This window comes from Macrotis lagotis, chromosome 5 (assembly GCF_037893015.1).
Source record: "Macrotis lagotis isolate mMagLag1 chromosome 5, bilby.v1.9.chrom.fasta, whole genome shotgun sequence".
Lineage (NCBI taxonomy): Eukaryota > Metazoa > Chordata > Mammalia > Peramelemorphia > Peramelidae > Macrotis > Macrotis lagotis.
The window spans coordinates 226,061,567-226,084,128 of record NC_133662.1 but is presented as its reverse complement, the minus strand read 5'-3'; the positions used below and the strand labels follow the sequence as shown (position 1 = coordinate 226,084,128).

The following is a 22,562-nucleotide window of genomic DNA, read 5'->3' as shown; positions in this document are numbered from 1 at the left end:
ATTAGAACTCGGGTTTCCCAACTGCTAGTCATATATTCTTTCCACTGCACTATGAAGGACTTTGATTAGAGCAGAGATAAAAGGAAGCAAGCTGGAAAAGAACCAAGCAGAAGGGAAAGGCTGTTGTTACCTTCACTAGGAGAGGGATGAAGCTTTACATAATTAATCTTGAGGTATTCTTCTCAAGGGGCTCAGGAGAGAAAGAGATTGTCCGAGAAAGAAAGAAGGGATGTTAGCAAGGAAAAGAATAGAGTCATGCTCTATCCCACCCCTCTGAAGGTGGTCTTCACACTAGGTTACCACTTGCAAGTCCTTAGAGTAATATTCTCAGGCTTTGGGTTGGCTATACTTCGGCCAGTTCTTTTCTTTTCAGTTTTTGCAAGGCAGTGGAGTTAAGTGTCCAAGGTCACACAGCTAGGTAATTATGTGTCTGAGATCACATTTGAAGTCAGGTTCTCTAGTGCTCTATCCATTGTGCCACCTAGCTGCCCCGTGGCCATCGTTTTTAAAGTTATTCCCTCTATTTCTTTTAGAGATTTCAAATAGCTCACTGGAGAAGGGTCTTCTCCCAGTTATTCCCACACCTTCATGCCTCTACTACAGCATTATGTATGTGTTGAGATCCTTACGTCATTTGCTACTTTGAGTTTCATGTACCATCCTAGTCTCTTTGGAATAATATTTAAGAGATTCCATTCTAATTTTTTTCATGAAGAAATTTATAGGAAAAACTCTGATCCTCCTTAAAGGAAAAGTTTAAAAATATAGGGGATTCAAATAATATCTTATGCCTGCTGTTTTTCTCTATTGTTGTCATCTCAACCTTTTACTGTCCAGAAATAAAGTAGAAGAAATGGAAAAAACCTGATGTAAAAGCTATTTGCTGATGCTAACAAACCTTTCAGAGTTCCCAGTCCCTTTGCATCTCCCTTTTCTTGAGTTTTATTCACTTATGGCTAGCCAGCCTAATCTCTACCCATCCCATTTCCCAATTCCTACCCAACCAAGCTTGACAAACATCAGCCACTGTTCCCAAAGAAAAGAGTTAAGTGGTGCAGTGGATAGAGTACCAGCTCCGGAGTCAGGAGTATCTGAGTTCAAATCTGACCTCAGATACTTAATAATTGACCAGCCATGTGATCTTGGGCAAGTCACAACACCATTGCCTTATAAATAAATTTTAAAAAAAAGAAAAGTCAAGGAGACAGCTCCAAGGGTTCTGTAATTCCATTCCTTCTTTCTCCTTGTGGTTGCCATAGAGCCATGATTGCTTTCCTGTCCTCTCAGCTGTTATATAATCTGGCCTTTCATTTATACCCTCTATTGAACTTGTAGGTTCCTAGTTATTTAAATGTTGTTTCCTCCATTATAATGTTTACTCTCTGATGTCAGGGGTTGCAGGCTGTCAGGCTATAACAGAGCTCAAAAAAAGACTTTGAAAATCAAATGAGGGAGTTGGAAGAAAAACTGGGAAAAGACAGGAGAGAGATGCAGGAAAAACATGAAAATGAAGTCAGCAGCTTAGTCAAGGAAATCCAAAAACATTATTTATTGTAATAAAGTCAGTTTTGGATATTAGGTGTAAACTTTGATCACACTGTAAAAAGGTCTTAACCATGCTGTGTTTTTTTAAAGGTTTTTTGCAAGGCAATTGGGTTAAATGGCTTGCCCAAAGCCACAAAGCTAGGTAATTATTAAGTCTGAGGTCGGATTTGAACCCAGGTACTCTTGACTCCAGGGCTGGTGCTCTATCCACTGCACCACCTAACTGCTCCTTTATCATTTTTTAAGATTTTTAACACAAGTGGTTGCTTTATTTTTTCCTGAAGGCTTTTTGTGTTATCTATTGACATTATATATTTTGTTTTTAATGTGATTATATTCATTGACTTCCTAATGTTAAACCATCCTTGCATTTCTAGCAGAAACACAATATGTTCATATCAAATAACTTTTTTGAATATTTTGCTGTAGTCTTTTTGCAAGATTTTTATTTAATTTTTTTGTGTCAATATTCACTATTGTATTGGTTCATACTTTTCTCTCTCTCACTGTTTTACTCTACAATAGTTTTGGTAATCGGAACATCTGTATTTCAATAAAAAGATTTCTTGTACTGTTCAGTTCCTTAAATTTTCATCTTGTTTTCTTTGTCGTTTTGTTTCAAGCATAATACTTTATCAGCTAAAGTCTTTTTAAAAAAATCTTACCTATTAATTATTCTTTCTGTCTTGATGAATTCCATTATTAAGGTTTTGTGGGGTTTTTTAATGCTTGGGAGTTCAGTTTATACTCAGCTCTATCTAGCTGCCCAAGGGCAGGCATTTATAAAATTTCATAAAGTTTGTGTCTCCTATGGGACCTAAAACTGTTTTCCTTCATTAAATATTTCCAGTTGCCAGACATCCTTTGAAATCTGGTGTTACATTGTGGTTCTTTTATATACTCTGTATTATATTCATTTGAGTTTGTCTTATCCTTTCTCCCCCATTAGATTATAAATTCCATAAGAAACTGGACAATGGATTTTACTTCTTTTGATATCCCTCAAGTCCACGACATGTGACTCAAGAATCTGAATTTAATTACTTAATTGAATTTCAGATATTTAGATTTCACAGTTTGCTTTTGACCTTAACGGGGCCACCAAACACCATTTGGGAATCATGATCCTTCAGGTTGCATTGTAGCGTGAGAATTCTCAAAGTGGTTCATCTGAACTTCTTCCAGGAGGGATCCTGACTCACTCCCACATCCTGAACCACAGTGATCCCTGTGATATTCATTAGAGAAGGCCCAGGGGCAGGATACTTAAAACATTAAAACACCCACTGTTGAATAGCCATTTTATCTTCACTTTGACTCTACTCTCCAAACAACTCCCTCAATGTCCATGTCTTTTGGTCAGTGGGGCCATAGCTTGGGTTCTTTCTCTTGGTAGTGGGCATCTCTGCTGAGAAGAGTATAAATGTAGAAATTCCTTTTCCTTCTAATTAGGTCCAACCAAGGAATCTCTGAAATCCTAGACTCTTAATTCATGAAGTTGTTGCTAAAACTAAAGAGAACCATCTCAGGATCAGGGTTCAGTCACCTAAGTTAGGGGAAAAAAGCACAAAGCAGAAGTGTCAGTCAGGGTGCTTGGGTGCAGGCCCAGGTTTGCCAAGTTTGAGCAATTATCATAGCCTCCCCACCCCAACCCCAGTCCCCTAAGAAATCCAAGAGACAGGAGGCTTCCCTAGAGTTCCCACATGCTCAGTAAATGGGGGAGTCACTGCTTTTGAAGGTCTACTCTTCTAGGCTCAGTAGCTCACCTCCTTTGATATGCAAAGCCCCACTCCTGATGCCTTCAAGACAACCAGAATATTGCTCTGACATCCTTCAGTACTGGACAATTGTGTCACTGAAAGGCCAGGGACCCCAGCTCAGTTCCCATATGCTTCAGCTCAGGCTAGAGCAGATCGAGGTGGGGTCCTGTCCACCCTTGTTACATCCCTGCCTTCTGCCTTCATAGGTACGTGCTGGCTAAGTTACCTCCAGAGATGTTGGTATGGAAGCCATGAGCTCAGCCTCATTCTTGGAAGGAAAAAGTCTCTCTCCGACTTCTCTAATGCTAAATTTCCAGTATTTCATTTCAGCTTTTCTTAGGTTGTATTCTTCCTTGGCTACTATTTTCTAAACTTCCCCCCTGTCTTTCCTTTCCAGAGCACCTGTTCCCTGATTTCCCTTAATCTTGTACTTTTTGTCTCCTGAAGATATGATCGTTGTGGTCACATTCAGTTTGTCCTCTTATCTACTGTGTACTCATTCATTCCCCCTTTTCTTGTCTGCCAGGAAATAACTAGTTCTCATGCTTATTATACTGCTTATTTCTCCTTCAGGTCACATATCACAGCCTTTGTAGAGACTGGGCTTCACTCTATTTCAGGGCCAGCAAATTGCTCTCTATTCTTTTTGTTATATATCCCTGAAGATCCTCCTTCCATGCTCTCTCTCCAACAGGCCTCCGTCAATCTCCTATTTCTATTTACCAAAGACTCTTCTTTACCCGATTTTTCTTCTTTTATATCTTATTTATCTCTCTATCTCCATCTATCTGTCATCTATATCTATCGTCTGTCTTTTAACTAACTAGCTAGCTACCTGTATTTTAAATCCTTTGCGTGCTGTGAAGTTTTCATGCCAAATTTGGTGAGTAGAATGGGCTTCCATTCCTCAAATCTTGGTTTGGCAGTTTTTCTACGGAATGCTTTTCAAATTTTTTTTCTTTTTAAGAAAAGAATAAGATTCCAGTCTGTTCCAGTAATTTAGGGATTCCTCTAAAAGAGACTTTTCCAAGAGTCTGAGAGGCCCATAATTCCTAATTATTACAGTGAAGCAGTAAGTTTTAAAAAATATACATATACATTTGCATGCGTGAACGTGTGTGTGTGTGTGTATATATATATAGAGAGAGAGACAGAGACAGAGACAGAGAGAGAGAGAGAGAGAGAGAGAGAGAGAGAGAGAGAGAGAGAGAGAGAGAGAGTGTGTGTGTGTGTGTGTGTGTGTGTGTGTGTGTGTGTGTGTGTGTTTATGATGGTCCAAAAATCTTTTCTAGTGTTTAGGGCCACTCCAAGGCACATAAAGATGACTTACTGTAGGATGGATCTCTCTGGATGTTTCTCTGTCTCCATGTCTATTTGTCTCTTGTCTCTCCTGTCTTTGTCTCTCTCTATCTCTGCCTCCCCCCCCTGCCCTAACACAAACACACAAACACACACACACACACACACACACACACACACACACACACACAAAAGGGTCTGTGGAATGTGTGATTACTGAGTTACATTAGTTGAGAAAACAAAGACTAGGTTTGCAAATATCCAGTAAAGTGCTTTGTGGAATGCTGATGGCTATGCTTGTCTTTCTGGTGCAGATTCAATTTCTTCTCCTCCAGTTCGGGATGTTGGTATGAACGTTCCACCTTCAGTCTTTTCCACGGCCACAGCCAGTGCTCTTCACCCAGAGTCTTCCCCGTTCCAGAGAACAAAAGGTAAAAATATGACAACTGAGGAGAATGATGAGAGCTCAGAGGAATAATGCGGATATAGTCGTCTATTATCTGTGTTGGTTGCCTCTCTCAAGCTGTAAGCCCTGCCTTGTCATTATCACCCAATACATTTCTACCATTATGGTTTGTTTCCTTTCTATGTTTCCTCTTCATTATTACCAGAATTCCTTTGCCCTTTGAAAGTTTTCTATTTTTTTTCCTGTCTGGATCACTAAATCCATTGATGTAGAAATTTCCTTCATCAATGCAGGCCTGCAATTTGTCTGTAAATCTTAAAGGGTTATTTGAGGCATCGTGAGGTTACATGACTCATAGATGTGCCAGAAGCAGGATTTCACCAGGTCTTCTAGATTCTAATATTAGCCTTCTAATCACTACTCCACACTGCCCCTCCATCTAGGAAAACATAAAATAATAAAAATTCCTTTATTTTCGCTTTTTCTGCCCCCAAACTGTTTATTCCAACAAAAATAGATTGTCCCAAACCTATTTTTCTTTCATTATTTTTAAAAAAACAAGTATCATTATATCTAATTACCTGATATCACTATTAGGAATTGAAAAAGCTGTCAAGATTAGAATAAATTGCCTCAACCTACAGCCCCCAGTCCTGGACATTTCCCAGAGATTATCCTTCCAGATGCCAGCCTCTTCCACTGTTTGGTCTTTTGGTTTCTTTAATTTAAAGCATTGAGTGATCACAGAGTGTTCAGTAATATGACTAAGTTTTGAATTAAGCTTTATTATGTTTTTCAGATTTGGGTTTAGATGTGTTCCCTGGAAGGAAGACCCCTCCCATACTGGAGGGGAATGCTCCTGATGGTTCATTTGCCAACAAGCATGGTCACCACGTATTGGCCATATTGATGACTATAGTGCCCTGAATCAGCAGATCCTAGAAGGAAAAGTTCTGGTCCATAAAATGATTTCTCTCATGCAAGTTACTCTCAATTCACCTACCCTGGAAGCTCAAGGTGCTGAGGTAATGAGATCACTGACTCTTAGAAAAAATCCTCTTTTCTCATCTCTTTCTTCTCACCTCTGGGTTCTCCTCTTCTCTCATTCCCCAACATTTTTTCTTTTCCTCCAGGATTCCTGACTTCTCTGCATTCCTCTGTCTTCTCTTAGTTTTTCCTTGGTCCAGCTGCCTCACTATCAGACCATTTCCTTTCCACTCCTGCTTGGAGCATATGAGCTGTAATGTTTCAATTGTCAAAATCCTCATATCTTTTTTCACCTTCCTTTCATTGCCCTAAATTCACAAAGAAGTGAACATCCTAGGGAGGCAGGGTTCAGGGCCTCAGGGCTGTGTAAATGGCAGAGTAAAAACATTAAGAGTGTATGTATCTTTTGGCATCCTTACAGGTTAGGGGTAAGTTCACTAACTTCAAATGGAGCATCAGAGAGATTTACATGGAGTGAAGATGGAAAGTTCACAAAGAAGACAAACTGTTAAACAGTCATTTGAGTGCCTAGAGAGCTTTTTGATGGACTGATGGTTAAATGTGTTTTGAGTGACAAGGTTGCTTTGAAAAGGACTTAAGGCAAGGATGAAAGTTAGATGAGTTAAATATTACACTGAGATTCTTAGCTTGGAAAATCTACTATGACAGAAAAATTGGGCTCAGATAAGATCGTAGGGCTATCCAATCCAAGAAATCTTGTACACAGAGCACTAAATGGAGAGAATCATCTGGAAATGAAATGAGTCGGTTTTTAAATCATCTACTTATGTTCAGGCCAAATTCAGTAGTTTTCAGTTGTATCTGATTATTCTTGACCCACCTAGGTTTGGGGGGGGGGTTTCCTTTTTTGTTTTTTTAACCTTTTAAAAATGTATTTAGCATTTTATTTTTCCCTGGTTGCATGCAAGAATAATTAACATTCATTTTTAAAAAATCAAGTTCCAAATTTTCTCCCTTCCTTCCCATCCCCTCTCTTTGAGAAAGTAATTTGATATAGGTTATAAATACATAGTCTTGCAATACATTTCCATTTTTGGCAAAAATACTGGAGTGGTTTGCCATTTCCTTCTCCAGTTCATTTTGTAGATGAGGAAACCAAGGCAAACAGGATTAAGCGACTTACTCAGGGTCACACAACTATTGAGTGTCTGAGAATAAATTTGAACTCAGGAAGATGAGTCTTCTTGACTCCAGCCCTATTCTCTATCCATGGCGCAACCTAGTTGCCCCATATAACTAGTGGATATTGATATTAAAAAAATTAAACAAAATCTAGCAAAAATTTTATAGCAAAATATTCAGATAAGTTAATCAATATAAATAGTGTTTCTACTAGAAATGCAAAGTTCAACACTATGAAACAATAAGCATAATCCCATTATACCCCACAAATAACTGAAAATACACATAATCCATATTTTACTTTGTCTCTGGTTCTTGGTAAAACTTGATAAATGTCTAATAGCAATAATGATGGAATATATCAAAGTATGTGTTGGTTTTTGGATTCTTGTAAAAATGTAGTAATTAATACTAGTTAAACCATTAAAAAACAAATAAAAGCAAGAATGGAATATAAAGCCTCATTTTTGGTTACACAATTCACAAGATGGCAGAGTAGTTTTTACCCTAATTCCCTAGGCCTAACCACCTGGAAATCAAGACCAAAAAACACCATCTGTAGTAATTCAATCTTCATCCAGAGGCTGAGAAGGCAGAAAAATCACATGAGGTTAAAAAATTGGCTGAAATGACATTGGAGAGCTGAGATAATTAAAGTTTCCACTCAGCCTACATGTCTCCAGGCTGCCCTATATGCTGAGCTCAGTTAACACAAGCCACCTCATAGGTAACTTGACCTTGAATTTCAAGCCCTGGCTATGGAGCAACCCTCTCCCCTCATAGCAGTGACCTCAGAGGAACCCTCTCAGGTCCATAACAGTAGAATACTCGATGAAAGGCTTGTGATGGAGGATCACAGCTATGAACAGAGGGTGCAGAAGATAAAGCACTGTGGATCCATTTAGAGGGGAAAGGGTTTCTATGCCTGTGGGAAGGAAGACTAGAAAAATTATCCCTCCCCTCTCTGTGGAATTTACATCAACTTAATTGTCCCTCATAGCCATCAATTCAAGGGGGTTGAAGATGTTTAACCTTGTGGATTTGTGCAGGAGAAAACTGTGGTGGGGAAATCACAGCACTGGAAGAGGGAGGGGGTCAAAACAGCAAGGACGGAACCCTGCCATAATTAACTACTACTAATAGAAAAAAAACAAAAGGCAAAAAGTCTATAGATAGAGCAAAGACCTTGGAGTCAGGAGGACCTGAGTTCAAATCAGCCTCAGACACTTAACTGCCTAGCTGTGTGACCTTGGGCAAGTCACTTAATCCCATTGCCTTAAAAAAATTAACAAAATGAATGCCTGTCCTCAATGAGATTACATTAGAAAATAGAAATCTTTTATTAATATGCAAATGAATACAAAAAATGAAGACTGTTTTGTTATTTAAAAAATGTTTTAAGTATAACCTCTTGGGATTTATAGTTTATAGTCATGTTTTAACTTTTCTCAATGTATGCTTATGAGTCTTTTGTGTTTTAAGCATTTCCTTTTAAAAATTTTTTCTAATCACATGCAAAGTACGTTTTCAACATTCATCTTTTTGCAATTTTTTGTGTTCCACCTTTTTCTACCAACCTCTTCCCCTCCCCTTGGCAGAGAATAATCAAATAAAAGTAGTAAATGTACAATTGTGTTTAATATAGTTCTATATTAGTCATGTTATGAAAGAGAAATTAGAACTAAGAAGGGGAAAAAATCAAGAGAAAGTAAGAAAAAACATTTTAAAACTTTTAAAAAGTGAACCTAGATGCTTTGCTCTGCATTCAGATACCATAGTTTTTCCCTCTGGTTGTGAATGGTATTTTCCATAATAATTCTCTCAGGATAATTTTTGATAACTGAACTATTGAGAGGAGCTGCAACCATTATAGTTGATCAATTCATAATATTACTGTTAATGTGTACAATGGTACACACAACGTACTCTGCTCACTTCATTCAGCATCAGTTCATGCAAGTCTTTCCAGGTTTTTCTAAAACCCTACCACTCATTTCTTATAAAACAATGGTACTTCATAATATTCATATACAATAATTTGTTCAGTCATTCCCCAGGGGAATCCCTTGAATTTCCAATTCTTTGTCCAACAAAAAAGAGCTGCTATAAATAGTGTACATCTGGATCTTTTCTCCTTTTTTATGATCTCTTTGGGTTAAAGATCTAGTAGTGGTTTGGTGGACCAAAGAGTATACATGCTTTTATTACTTTGGCCATAATTACAAAATTGTTCTCCAGAATGGTTGGATCACCAATAATGCATCAGTGTCCCAGTTTCCCTATATCCTCTCTAATGTTGTTTATTATCTCTTTTTTTGTCATTTTAGCCAATCTTCTATGTGTGAAGTAGTACCTCAGAATTGTTTTAACTTGCTTTTTTTCTCTAATTAATAATATTTTGGAGCATTCGTTCATATGACTATAGATAGCTTTAATTTCTTCGTCTGAAAACTGCCTATTCATATCCTTTGATCATTTATCAATTGGGGAAGGACTTTTATTCTTATATATTTGACTCAGTTCTCTATATATTTTAGAAATGAGAAACACTAGCTATGAAAATCGGTTCCTAGCTTTCTACATTCCATCTAATCTTGCTTGAATTGGTTTTGTTGTGCAAAAACTTTTAATTTAATTTTGTGCCAAAAATAATTTTTCAATTTATAATTTTTCTCTCATTTGTTCATAAACTCCCTTCTCCACAGATGACAGACTATTCCTTATTCTTCTAAATGGCTTATGGTATAACCCTTATGTCTAAATCCTGTCCCTATTTTGACCTTATCCTGATACAGGGTATGAAGAAGTTAATCTATGCCTAGTTTTTGCTATACTGTTTAATTCATTTTCTAGCATTCTCTATATCATCTGCAAAGAATGAGAATTTTGTCTATTAAAATTGTCTATCATCTATTATAATTCCTTCAATTTCTTTTTTTTTCTTATTGATAAAGCTAATATTTCTAATACAATATTGAATAGTAGTAAAAGGGCATCCCTGTTTCACCCCTGATTTTACTGGAAATGCTTCTAGTTTAGCTCTATTACAAATAATGCTAGCTCATGGTTCTAGATAAATAGTGCTTATCATTTTAAGGAAAACTCCTTTTATTCCTCTTAATTAGAATGGGTACTGCATTTCGTCATTGGTTTTTTCAGCATTTATTAAAATAATCATTGATTTCTGTTAATTATTATTGATGTGGCTCATTATGATATGGTGTTCCTAATACTGAATCATCCCTGGTATAAATCCTATCTAGTCATAATGTATGATCCTGGTAATAATTTTCTGTAATCTCTGCTAAAATTTTATTTAAAGTTTTTACATCATTTTTCATTAGGGAGATAGCCCTATAATTTTCTTTGTTTTGACTTTTCCTGATTTAGCTATCAGCACCATGTTGGTATCACAAAATGAATCTGGCAGAACTGCTCTTCATCTACTTTTCAAATAGTTTCTATAGTATTAGAATTAATTGTTCTTTAAATGTTTGGTAGAATTCACTTGTAAATCCATCTGGCTCTAGAGGTTTTTTCCTTACAAAGTTTACTGATGGCTTCGTTCAATTTTTTTTTGAAATGAGGTCATTTAAGTATTTTATTTCCTCTTCTGTTAATCTGAGCAGTGTACATTTTTTTAAATATCCATCCATTTCACTTGTATTATCAGATTTGTTGGCATATAGTTGGGCAAAATAGCTCCAAATTATTAGTTTAATTTCCTCCTTATTGGTGGTGAGATCATCCTTTTCATTTTTGATACTGGTAATTTGGTTTTCTTTTTTTTAAGTAGATTACTTATTGGTCTATTTTATTGTGTTTTTTCCCCCCATAAAAAGCAACTCTTAGGGAGCGGCTAGGTGGTACAGTGGATAGAGCACTGGACTTGGAGTCAAGAGTACCTGAGTTTAAATCTGGCCTCAGACACTTAATAATTACCTAGCTGTGTGGCCTTGGGCAAGACACTTAATCCCATTGCCTTGCAAAAACTACAAAAAAAAAAGCAACTCTTAGTTTTATTCATTAGTTCAATAGCTTTCTTAATTTCTCCTCTGATTTTCTGAATTTCTAATTTGGTATTTAATAGGAGATTAAAAATCTATTCTTTTTCTAGCTCCTCTGTTTTATTTATGTAAGCATTCCCCTAACAACTGCTTTGGCTATTTACCACAGCTTTTGGTATATATTTCATCATTATCATTGTCCTGAATAAAATTTCTTTAATTTTTTGTTTGATCCATCCATTTCTTATAATAGGTTATTTAGTTTACAATTAATTTTAGTTAATCTTTCCATGGACCTCTATTGCCTTTAAGTTTTATTGATCACGATCTGAAAAGAAAGCACTTAAATTTCTGTTTTTCTGCATTTGATTGGGAAGTTTTTAATGCCCTAATACATGGTCAGTTTTTGTGTAGGTGCCATCCATGTACCACAGAGAAGAAGGTATATTCCTTTCTATCCCCTATTCCATTCTCTCCAGAGAGGAATCATATGTAACTTTTCTAAAATTGTATTCATCTTTTTCACTTCCTTATTGTTTATTTTGTGGTTAGATTCATCTTATTTTAAGAGAGGGAGGTTGAGGTCACCCACTAATACAGTTTTGCTATGTTGTCTCCTTGTCACTCATTTAGCTTTTTCTCTAAGAATATGGATGGTACATATACATTTACTATTGATATTGCCTATGATATCTTTTAAGATGATGTAGTTTTCTTTATTATTACTTTTAATTAGAGTATTTTTGCTTTTGCTTTGTCTGAAATCAGGATTACTACCCTTGCCTTTTTTTTAACTTCAGCTGAAGTGCAATATAGTGTGCTCCAGCCTTTTCCATTTACCCTGTGTTATCTTTCTGCTTAAGATGTGTTTCTTGTTAACAACACATTGTAGGATTCTGGTTTATCTGCTGTCAATTTCCATTTTGTGGAAGAGTTCATCCCATTCACATTCATAGTTGTGATTACTAATTTTATTTCCCTCCATCCTATTTTCCCCATTTGTACTTTTCTCTCTCCTTTTCCCTTATCCCTCCCTCCTCACCAATGTTTTCTTCTGACTGCTACTTCCCTCAATCTTCCCTCCCTTTTATCTACCCCCTTTCTCCTCCCTTTCCCCTTTTACTTTTTTCTTCACTTTTGCTTTTCCCCTCCCTTTTATTTCTTTCTCCCTCCTGCTCCTACTCCTTGTAGGGTAGGATGAATTTCTAAACCCAATTGGGAAGTATGTCATTCCCTCTTGAAGTCAAATCTGTTAAGAGTTAAGACTTACTCAGTGTTTGCACTCTCCCTTCTTTCCCTACTCTACATTAAGTCCTATGTAAGTCTTCATGTGGTGTTATTTATACTCTAATGTCTCTTCCTTCTTCCAGTATAATTTTTTTTAGGTTTTAATTGTCCTCTGTCAAAGTATACTCCTTTCATCTGTCCTGATAGAATTACAGTTCTCAAGGGTTGATTGATTGATTGATTAATAAGCATCTTCACTTTATAATACTGATTTATAATCATTACTTCATCATCACTTCTTATCCACATCCTCTTATCCCTCCAACTGTCCCAAAAGAAATAAAATACTCATGAACTAAAGTACCATTACATCATATTCAGTTTATACCCACACCCTCTGTCTAAGTATGCTCCTTTCAACTGTCCTAAGAGAAATGCAGTTTTCAAAAATTACAAGTATTGTCTTCCTGTGTAGGGATGTAAACAGTTTAGTCTTAAAAGGACTAACATTTTTTATTTCTTTTTCCATATGACCAATTTTTAAAGGAATTGATTTTTTTCTGCCATTTGGCCAATTTTACTTTTTTAAAGGTATTTTTCTTGTCAGTTTTTTTTTAATTCTCCTGCATGGCTGTCATTTCTTTTCTCAATTTCCTTCTTCCTCCTCTCATCTTTGGTTTTGAAATCTTTTTTTGAGCTCCTCAAAGAAGTCCTTTTGGATTTGAGACCAATTCATAAAATCCCTTTGAGGTTTCACATATAGGCATTTTGTCACTGCTTTCCTTTTCCGATTTGGCATTTTTTAAATTGTCCCTATCAGAATAGTAGCTTTCTACTGTTAGTGCTCTTCTGGGGGTTTTACTCATTTTGAGAGCTGAGCTCTATGCTGGAGCACAGGCTGTTTGTGCTGGGGACTCCCTGACTTTCTACTCTGGTGTCTCAGATGTTCAGTTTATTCCCTACATTAGAGTAGCCCTGCCAGCTACACCAATGTTCCCAGCTCAAACATTGTCTTGAGTTGGGGTTGGGACCCTCACTGCTGGCCTGCAGAGCCAGAACCAGAGCTATGTTGTGACAAAGAGCCTCCCACTGACTTTTCAGTTCTCCTGCCTTCACTGGGCTACACTCCTCTTTTACTCATGTCAGACAGACCTTTTCTGAAGTTCCTCCACAATATCTTGAATGGAGAACTTGTTTCACTTTTTTTTTTTGAGGGGTAGAGGCTTCTTTTTAAGTTGTTTCAGGGAAAATTCTGGGAGCTTCCTGGCTTTATACCACCTTGGCTCTGCCTAAGCATTTCTTTTGTAGAGTGAAAATCAACTATTGTTCTGTACCCTACCTGCTTTGGATCTTGAACACCTTTCTTCTTCCTTTTGGCTAGACCCTCAATATAAATCAAAGCTAATCTTTGGAGTGATTTACCCAAGGATTCTGGGATAGGGAGACACAGAATTTGACTCCTCTCTTTAGAGACCAGACTTCCCTGAGAACTGTTCCTGGAACATGCATTGAATTCAAAGCACAGAGGCTCCTTATACTGATGTCCCACTCTCTTCAAAAAAACAATCAGTCTGTTGTTTTATTAGAAAATGAAGATGCTTATATAAGGAGAAGGCAAGAGATGGAGTGACCACCCATTACTTTGGCCACACAAACCTCACATAAGACTGTACACATTGATGTCTAAAGATCTCTATTTTTCTGGATCCCAGTTTATTTGATGATTCTGGCCAACTACTACAACTCCTCTTGTTTAAAATGACCTCCCTGAAAAGGATCCATATGTGTACAAAACTATAGCAGCTCTTTTTAGGGGAAAAGAATTAGAAATTGAGAAGAGGCCCATCTTAGGAAAAATGGCTAAACAAGTTGTGGTATATGATTGTGATGCAGTACTATTGTACTATAAGAAATGATGAACAGGATGATTTCAGAAAGGCTTGCATTAATCGATGGAAAGTGAAATAAGTAGAACCTCACTGTAACAGCAAAATTCTTCAATATCAATGGTGAATGATTCAGCTATTGTTAACAATACAAAGATCTAAGACAATATACCAAGGAACTCATAATAAAAAATTCTATTCATTTCCAGAGAAAGAACTGATGGAGGAATCTGAATGCAAATTAGAGCATTCATTTTTCATTAATATTCATTTTTATTTTATTATTCATATATAATTGTTATTCATTGGTATTTTTCACTATTTTGTGGGCTTTTAAAAATGTTTTCTTTCACAACATGATCAATATGGAAATGTGTTTTGTATGAAGGCACATGTATAACCTACAAATTATTTATCATTTCAGGGAGGAGGCAAGGAGGGAGGAAGAAAATTGATATTTTTAAATTTTAATTCGTTTCTCCTCAAAAGGCATTTTATTTTAAAATCTATTTAAGCTCTGTACCTCATACCAGAATCAGGTAATACTAATTTGTTGCAAGGGAGAGAATTTAGAATGCAAAATTTTTTTAAAATGAATGTGAAAAAATTGTTTTTATGTATAATCAGAAAAAACCAAAATATCTACTATTCAAGACTCAGCCTAATTTTAAACTCCTTCCACCTGGATAAATTTAATCCACAGCCTGACACTGGTGCAGTGGAAAGAAAACTGAATTTGGAGTCATTGTTATTCAGTCATGTCCAATCCCTTTTATGGTTTTCTTGAAGAGATACTGGAGTGTTTACCATTTCCTTCTCCAACTCAATTAACAGATGAGGAAACTCAAGTAAACAGGGTAAACTGACTTATCTAGGGTCACAAGCAGCTATTTAAGCTTGACTACCATTTACTAGTTGGAGAATGACCTTGGAAAATTCCCAATTGCTCTAATCTTAAATTTCCTTATCAGTAAAATATCTGAAATAATCCTGACCAACTTGCCTTACACCAAAATAAGAACAGGGGCTGTACTAAGCACTTTATAATTATCTCCTTTGAACTTCCCAGCAACCCTGGGAGAGAAGGTCTATTTTTCCCCATTATCCCTATTTTATAGTTGAGGAAACTAGGGATGAAAACAAATGATAGATAATCATGATGTCATCAACCACACTCTATAGCTAACTCTTAATCCCCATTTACTATGTGGGTTAGATTTTTTTCCAACCTTGGAAGAAATTCCACTTGTTTCCAGTGTTCGTGGCCAGGAAACCCTGGGTCCCACAGGAAGAGTTGAAAGTGGCTTTCCCAGTACTGCCATCCAACTGCTGCTCCAGCTGTTGCCGTAGGGCATTGTCCACTTGGATGCTGTATTCCAGTTGACTTCGAAGAGCTCGTACTTCTGATACAAGGGTGCTCAAGTCGCTGCTCAGAGGCCCTTGTGGTGATAGATGTCCCAGCTGTAAGATGAAAAATTGAAGGACAATTTTGATGGCCTTGTTCTGGGAACTTCATGTGGAATCACTCCCTCATGACAGAATTCATCACCTTCACCCTGCTTCCAGGCTGATTCCCTTTTTCCTACTTTACCATCTCTGCCAATGTTAGCACCAGTCTCCCAACTTTTCAAATTTTGATGTCACCTTAACATCCATTGTTGCTTCCCTTCCCGTAGTATTTATGCTTTTTTTGGGATGTCTCACTTCTGAACTACTATTGCTGCTTTTGTCTAGGAGTTCATCATTCCATTCCTACATTGCCTACCTCCTTCAACTTCTCTCCATTGCAAGTAATTCTACCCTTGGATGACAAGAAGACAAAGTCTAAACTCTTTAAAATGACATATTTGTAGAGAAAGACAGATAGAATATGTACCCTTTCTCCCCAGCACCCACCCAGACTAATTTTCATCTCTGCTGCTTGTTGTCCTATCCTATCAGTTCTCTCCTCCAAATCTTATACTGTCCATTAAGATTAAGTTCCTTATGGGGGAACTAGGTGGTGCAGTGGGTAGAGCATTGGCCCTGGAGTCAGGAGGACCTGAGTTCAAATTTGGATTCAGACACTTAATAATTACCTAGCTGTGTGACCTTTGGCAAGTCAGTTTAACCCCATGTGCCTTGCAAAAAACCCCCTCAAAATATCAAGTTCATCTCTATCCTTGCAATAAACTTTTTGTTCTTATTTTCTCATTTGTAAATTAGGGGAGCAAAACTAAATGATCTTTAAAGATATTTCTTCCATAATATCCTTTCTCTAACCCATTTTCACTTTTAAAAAATTCAGACTTGTGATTTCATTATTCATATGGGGAACTTCAGTATGGAAAATACCCCTACCAAACTAGTATGTAACTTAACACTTTGGACATGGTAATATAGCTTGTCATTGTTGAGAGAATTTGAACTCAGATCTTTCTATCATGTCACAAATAGAAAGTTTGATTTGATTTAAGATTCATTTAAGATGAATAAATAAGAAGACACTAGTGACTTGGGGTGGATCTAGAAGGCTTCATGTTCATCAACTAAGCCTTGAAGGAAATTTAGGACTCAAAGAAGGTGGTGGTGGGCCAGGAATGCACAGAGGGAAAAACTATTGCAAAAGCACTAAGATGGGAGATGGAGTATGATGTGGGAGGAAATCACTTACCCTTCAACACTTGCTTGGAGTTCCCGTAGAGGGTTTCATAGACTTGCAGCTCGGACTGGAGGGACTGGAAGAGACGCTGGCTCTCCTCACGCTGCTGTTGGAGGAGGATCATCTTGTGCTGGAACCTACCAGGAGAAAGGGCAAGGGGTTAGGAAACTCTGGGCAACAGACATCGGATAGGATAGCAGTCTACCGGAGACTTGTGAGGATTGGTTTGAGGTCTACCATGAAGGCTTTCTGTATTGGAGCAATAAAGATGCACTGTATGTCACTGAGGAGAGCAATCTAATTGTTATCTATTGTGGCAGCTAGGTGGTGCAGTGGATAACACACCAGACCGATAATTTAAAAGACCTGAGTTCAAATCCTTTCTTAGATGCTTCATAACCATGTGACCCTGGGCAGGTCCATAACTTCTCTTTGCCTCAGTTTCCTCACCTATAAAATGGGTAAGATAATACTCAAATGAGATAATTGTAAAGTTCTTGACACACAGTCTCACATTATAATGATCACTATCATCATCATCTCATTTAATCCTCACAGCCACCCTGGGAGATATGAAACAAAATGAAAGAGACTTAGTGAAGACATGATCTGAACTCATGTTTTTGTGAATCCGAGTCACTAAAAGTCCTCTGATCAACTGTTCTACCCTGCTCCCCAATTTGTTGTTCATCTTTTCAGTTCTATCCAGTTCTTTGTAGCCTCATTTGGGGTTTTATTGGCAAAGACACTTGAAGTAGTTGCTCATTTCCTTCTCCAACTCATTTTACGCATGAGGAAGCTGAGGTTTAAGTGACTTGCTCAGAGTCTCCCTCCTAGTAAATGTCTGGCTAGATTTGAACCATGTAAAGAGAATTTATGTAATAGTTTGTTTTTAAGGATTAAATAAGCTAACCTATATAGCACTTTGCAAACTTTAAAATTTTATATAAATGCTAGTTATTAATATCATTCACAGAATAATGGGGTCTCACTCACTTTTATTTGGAGGCAACTGGAGTTTGCCCAGGGTCACACACCTATAAGTATCTTAAGACCAGACTTGAACTCAGATCCTCCTAATTCCAGGGTATTCTATCTACTGAGCCTCTAGCTGCCTCTCATCAGCCATACACTGAAAGAAAAGGGGGTTTCTTGAGAGGGTCTTTCATGCACTTAGAGCAAGGGGTCTCCTGGCAAATATTTAGCCAACTCTGAAATAAATGTTACCATGACAGACTTTGAAGTCCAATATATATTAACATTTTCTCCATCACTTTCTTAAGTCTAGACAATGACTGGATCACTAAATTAAGCCTCAAATTGTAATATTTACTGATTTCTGAAGTGTATATGCTCACACTGAAAATCAATCAGTTGACTCCCCAAGTTGGTCCTGATGGCTTCCAGCACACCCCTGACTTGGCGATGGCTACAAGGCAAGTCAGGGACAAAGGCAGAAAAGCAGCTTCTCCTAAAGGAATCCCCCAAGGCATCTTGCTTCTCTCACCAGTGATAAGAAATAGAGAGCTACCCTACCCCTAGACCCCAAGCACCAGGCCTGCCTTACCTGTTATTGTTCTCTTGGAGGGAGAGTCTTTTCTCCCTATACTTCAGAATCTCCTGCTGCTTCTCCTTCAGGTCTTCAACTGTTTGCTGCCGCTCTATCTTCTGCCTCTCCAACTCAGCTTCTAGCTCCTGAAGTCGGGTGCGGGAGGCCACCAGAGCCTCCCTTAGATGCTCCAGCTCCCTAGAATGCTCTGATGGGGCAGGAAAGAAGGATTTGAGTTGCCAAGGCACTGAGATGCCCAGATCCCAAGGGAGTCACACCACAACAGACTTGGCAAACTGAAGAGGAAACATTGAAGAGAAGGATCCATATGCCTGCAGATGGTCATTGGGAGTGGGACAGCATTGGACTCCACCAGAAGGCAAATGGGCAGTTATTTAGTAGTCTTGTTGTGATTTAGAACCAAAGGAGCACTTGGGCATTCAGCTTAGCATCCTATCACTGGGAAAATATGTTTCCTTTTCTCTGGGAAAGTTTAGGCAATCTGCTTGAGAAGACACTCTGAAAAGGCTAGTGGCAAATAGAGTGCTTTATTCAGTTGTTTTTTTAGCCATGTCCAACTCTTTGTGACCCATTGCAGTTTTTCTTGGCAAAGATATTGCAGTCGTTTGCCATTGCCTTCTCTAGCTCATTTGACAGATGAGGAAACTGAGGTAAACAGGGATAGGTGACTTGCCCTGGATCACACAATCTAGTAAGTGTCGGAGAACTGAGTTCAAATCTGGCCTCAGACACTTACTAGCTTTATTCATTGAACCACCTAGTTGTGCCTCATGTTCGACTCTAGATAAAACTTTCAACACAGCTCCTATATGAAGTCATATAATAATATTAATAGCCTCTGTTTATATACCCTTTGAGAACCATCATATTTTAAGCATCTGAGGAGCTAATGGATATTCAAATCTCACCTCACTTAACTTCTCAGTTTCATCTATCAAGCAAAAATTTGATATCATTATCAAGAGATTTGGTAACTTCCTATTTATAATGGATATTATATTTCTTGCCTTGTCAAGAATGATCACATTTAAGGCAACAGAAGAGCTAATGAATATTCAAATCTCACCTCACTTAACTTCTCAGTTTCATATCAAACAAAGATTGGTTATAATTAAGACATTTGGCAACTTCCTATTTATAATGATATTATATTTCTTGCTTTGTCAGTGGATGTGAAGAGATAGAGGAAGAAAACTTAGAACTGAAAATGAATTTTTTAAAAATTTAATTAAATGATAAAAAGATAAATAATGGAATTAAAGTGTTTTTGTAAACTTTAAAATGTTATATAAATGTGAGCTATTAGTAAATATTTTTTGCTACAATCCTGAGGCATTGGGTAGCGTAAATATTATTGATTTTAAATTTTGCAGATGAAAATAAAAAAAAATCTAAGGTTAAGAGAGAAAGAAATTTGTCTATGGTCATACAAGTAAGGAAATGACTGACCCGAAGTCTTTTGTTGCTCTCTGGTTATTCTTCCTGCCATGCCATACTGCCTTTATCTAACCCACCTATGACAGTTTGACCACCAGTGTGGCCCCTGAAATATAGAGACTTATATGCTCTCCTAGAACCCATGGGCCTTCTCTTACGCAAACAGTATGGGATTCAAAGTCACTATGGGAATTCTGAGCAGCATGGAGCAATGAGATCAGGTTTAGAATTTCCCCCAAGGATGCAGGAGCCCAGAGCCTGCATCTTGGCCCTCTTACCTTTGGAGAGGTGGCTCAGCTGAACCAGTAGGTTTTGGTTCTCTTCCCAGAGCATTCTGTTCTAATTACACAGCTGGGGCATGGACTCCAGACCAGGCATGTAAATGCTAGAGGAGCCACCTGTTCCAGGAAAGAAGCATCAGACAGCTTGAATGAATTATCCCTCTTGCAGCATCTGAACTGACTTCCAGACATGCTCATTCCTGATCCCAATCCAGAACACAAATCCACAACTCTCTCCCCTTTGACAGGTAATTTGCTGGTAGATCTGGGAAATTCTATAAACAAATTGTCCTCTTTTTTAGGGAGGCTTTGAACAAAGTCTCTCATACCATCCATGCAGATGGAATGTAGAGGGGTGAGGCGAATGAAATACAAATAGATTCCAAAAAGATTGAACAATTGGACCAAAGTGTAGAGATCCATATGAACCTGGAAAGAAATCTCTAATAGAGTGCTTCAGGGAGCTGCCCTTGGCTCTGCGGCATTCATTATTTTTATACATGACCTAGATTGCCATTGAAGTAATAAATGGTATGTTCATCTAATTTCCAAAAGGCTCCAGGTAAAAGTAAAAGGTAAAAAGTAAAAGGTAAAAAGTAACATGCTAGATAACAGGATTCAAGGAAAATGGGAGAGAAATGCTTTTACTGAATACCTATTGTGAGCTTGGAAAGCTAAGAGAGTTACAAATTTTATCTCATTTGTTCTTCACAACCCCAGAAAAAGATGATTTTGAAAGGCTAGAATGATAATTCAAAATCTAATCAAATAAAATTTAACATAGATGAACATAGATAAATAGAAAGTCTTACTTTTGGATTAAAAAATTCAATAGGGTAGAGTAGTTATGAGCAGACAAGTTAATCTAGAAAAGAGTCGGTGATTTGGGAGACCTAAAAATGTAGTATGAATCAATGAAGTGACATGACAGTTAAAAAAGGCAATGGGATTTTTAATTCCTCAGGGAGATTATAAAGCCATTCAAAAAAGTTAGGTCCTTATAAGACCATTCAAAAAAGGTGGGTCTTATAAGATCATTTTAAAAAGGTGGGTCTTTATAGTCATATAGAGAAAAAAATAGATGGAATGGATTTCATGATATTGCTCATATTGAAACAGATGATGTAAACTTCCCCATCCTATGATAGGCCATGGGTGAGACAGTCAAGTGAGTTGATCCTTCTTATCTAAATGTTTTCAACTGGCACTGTAAATGGGCCTGTGATTGAATGTGAAGAAAAACGAAAACTGGTTCACATTTTTTTCTTTTTCCTTTTTTTGGAGGGAGATAATCGGTTTAAGTGACTTAGTCAGGGTGTGATATAGCTAGTAAGTATCTGAGGCTGGATTTGAACCCAGGTCCTCCTGCCTCCACACTGCACCACCTGGGCAGCTGTAGTGTTCTCCTACCTAGTATTTACAAATTATAGGCCTTTGGGTCCATCTCTTGTGAAAGATTTATTTAAAAACTAGGAAAAGTATGGATGGGTAGATTTCCCACTAAAGTGAATGTTTGGAATGAGGAGGGCATAATTAACCACAATTAACCACAACCTCAGGTCTTCTGCGTGATATATGGTAGGAAGGAGACACATCAACTGGGGCATCTCCAGAAAAGCAGAACCAGGGAAATGAAAGAAAAAGGAATAATACAATATTAGAATCTGTAGAAGGAGAATTCAGCCAGGAGAGAGAAGTCTGTTGGAGGGAAACCATCATAACTGTCTTAAAGTATATGAAGGATATTATGGTACAGAGAAGAAAGCCCTGGATTTTCAGCCAGGGGACCCCTGGTTCAGATTCTGCCTCCATCATTTGCTACCTGCATGACCTTTGCTAAGTTACTTAATCCCTCTAAGTTTTGATTTCCTAATGTGTAAGATGAAGAGGTTGTACTAGTGGGCTTCCAAATGCTTTTTTAGCAGCTTTAAATATATGGCAAAGCACGGTGATACCAAGCTCCCTCTTTCTGTACCAAAAAGCTTTGTATCCAGTAAGCCTTTAATTTAAGTTCTTGGTGACCAACAGAATTTGGTGGGGGGGTGGGGCAGCTAAGTGGTGCAATGGATAGAGCACCAGCCCTGGAGTCAGGAGGACCTGAGTTCAAATCCGATCTCAGACAATTAATAATTACCTAGCTGTGTGGCATTGGGAAAGCCACTTAATCCCATTGCCTTGCAAAAACCTAAAAAAAATGTTTTTAACAATTGGCTTTCCAGAAAAAAAGTATTTTACTCACAGCTCACTTTTAAGTTAAATCTGCATTAACATTTTCCCCATCCTTTTCTTAAGTTTAGGCAACAAGCAAAACATAAATCAAGCTTTGATTTGTAATATTTGCTTATTTCCATGGTGTAGAGGCTCACACTGAAA

At 37.5% G+C, this 22,562-nt stretch overlaps 1 protein-coding gene across 1 annotated transcript in view; it reads right to left on the bottom strand.

Moving 5' to 3' along the window:
* Window positions 1-22,562, bottom strand: part of LOC141488493 (myomegalin-like) — a 40,562-nt gene that overhangs the window by 1,412 nt on the left and 16,588 nt on the right. The window contains 4 exon segments of the mRNA XM_074188600.1: window positions 131-15,721; window positions 16,914-17,038; window positions 18,469-18,658; window positions 20,187-20,306. Coding sequence (XP_074044701.1) covers window positions 15,450-15,721; window positions 16,914-17,038; window positions 18,469-18,658; window positions 20,187-20,306 — 707 coding nt within the window. The 3' untranslated portion in view covers window positions 131-15,449.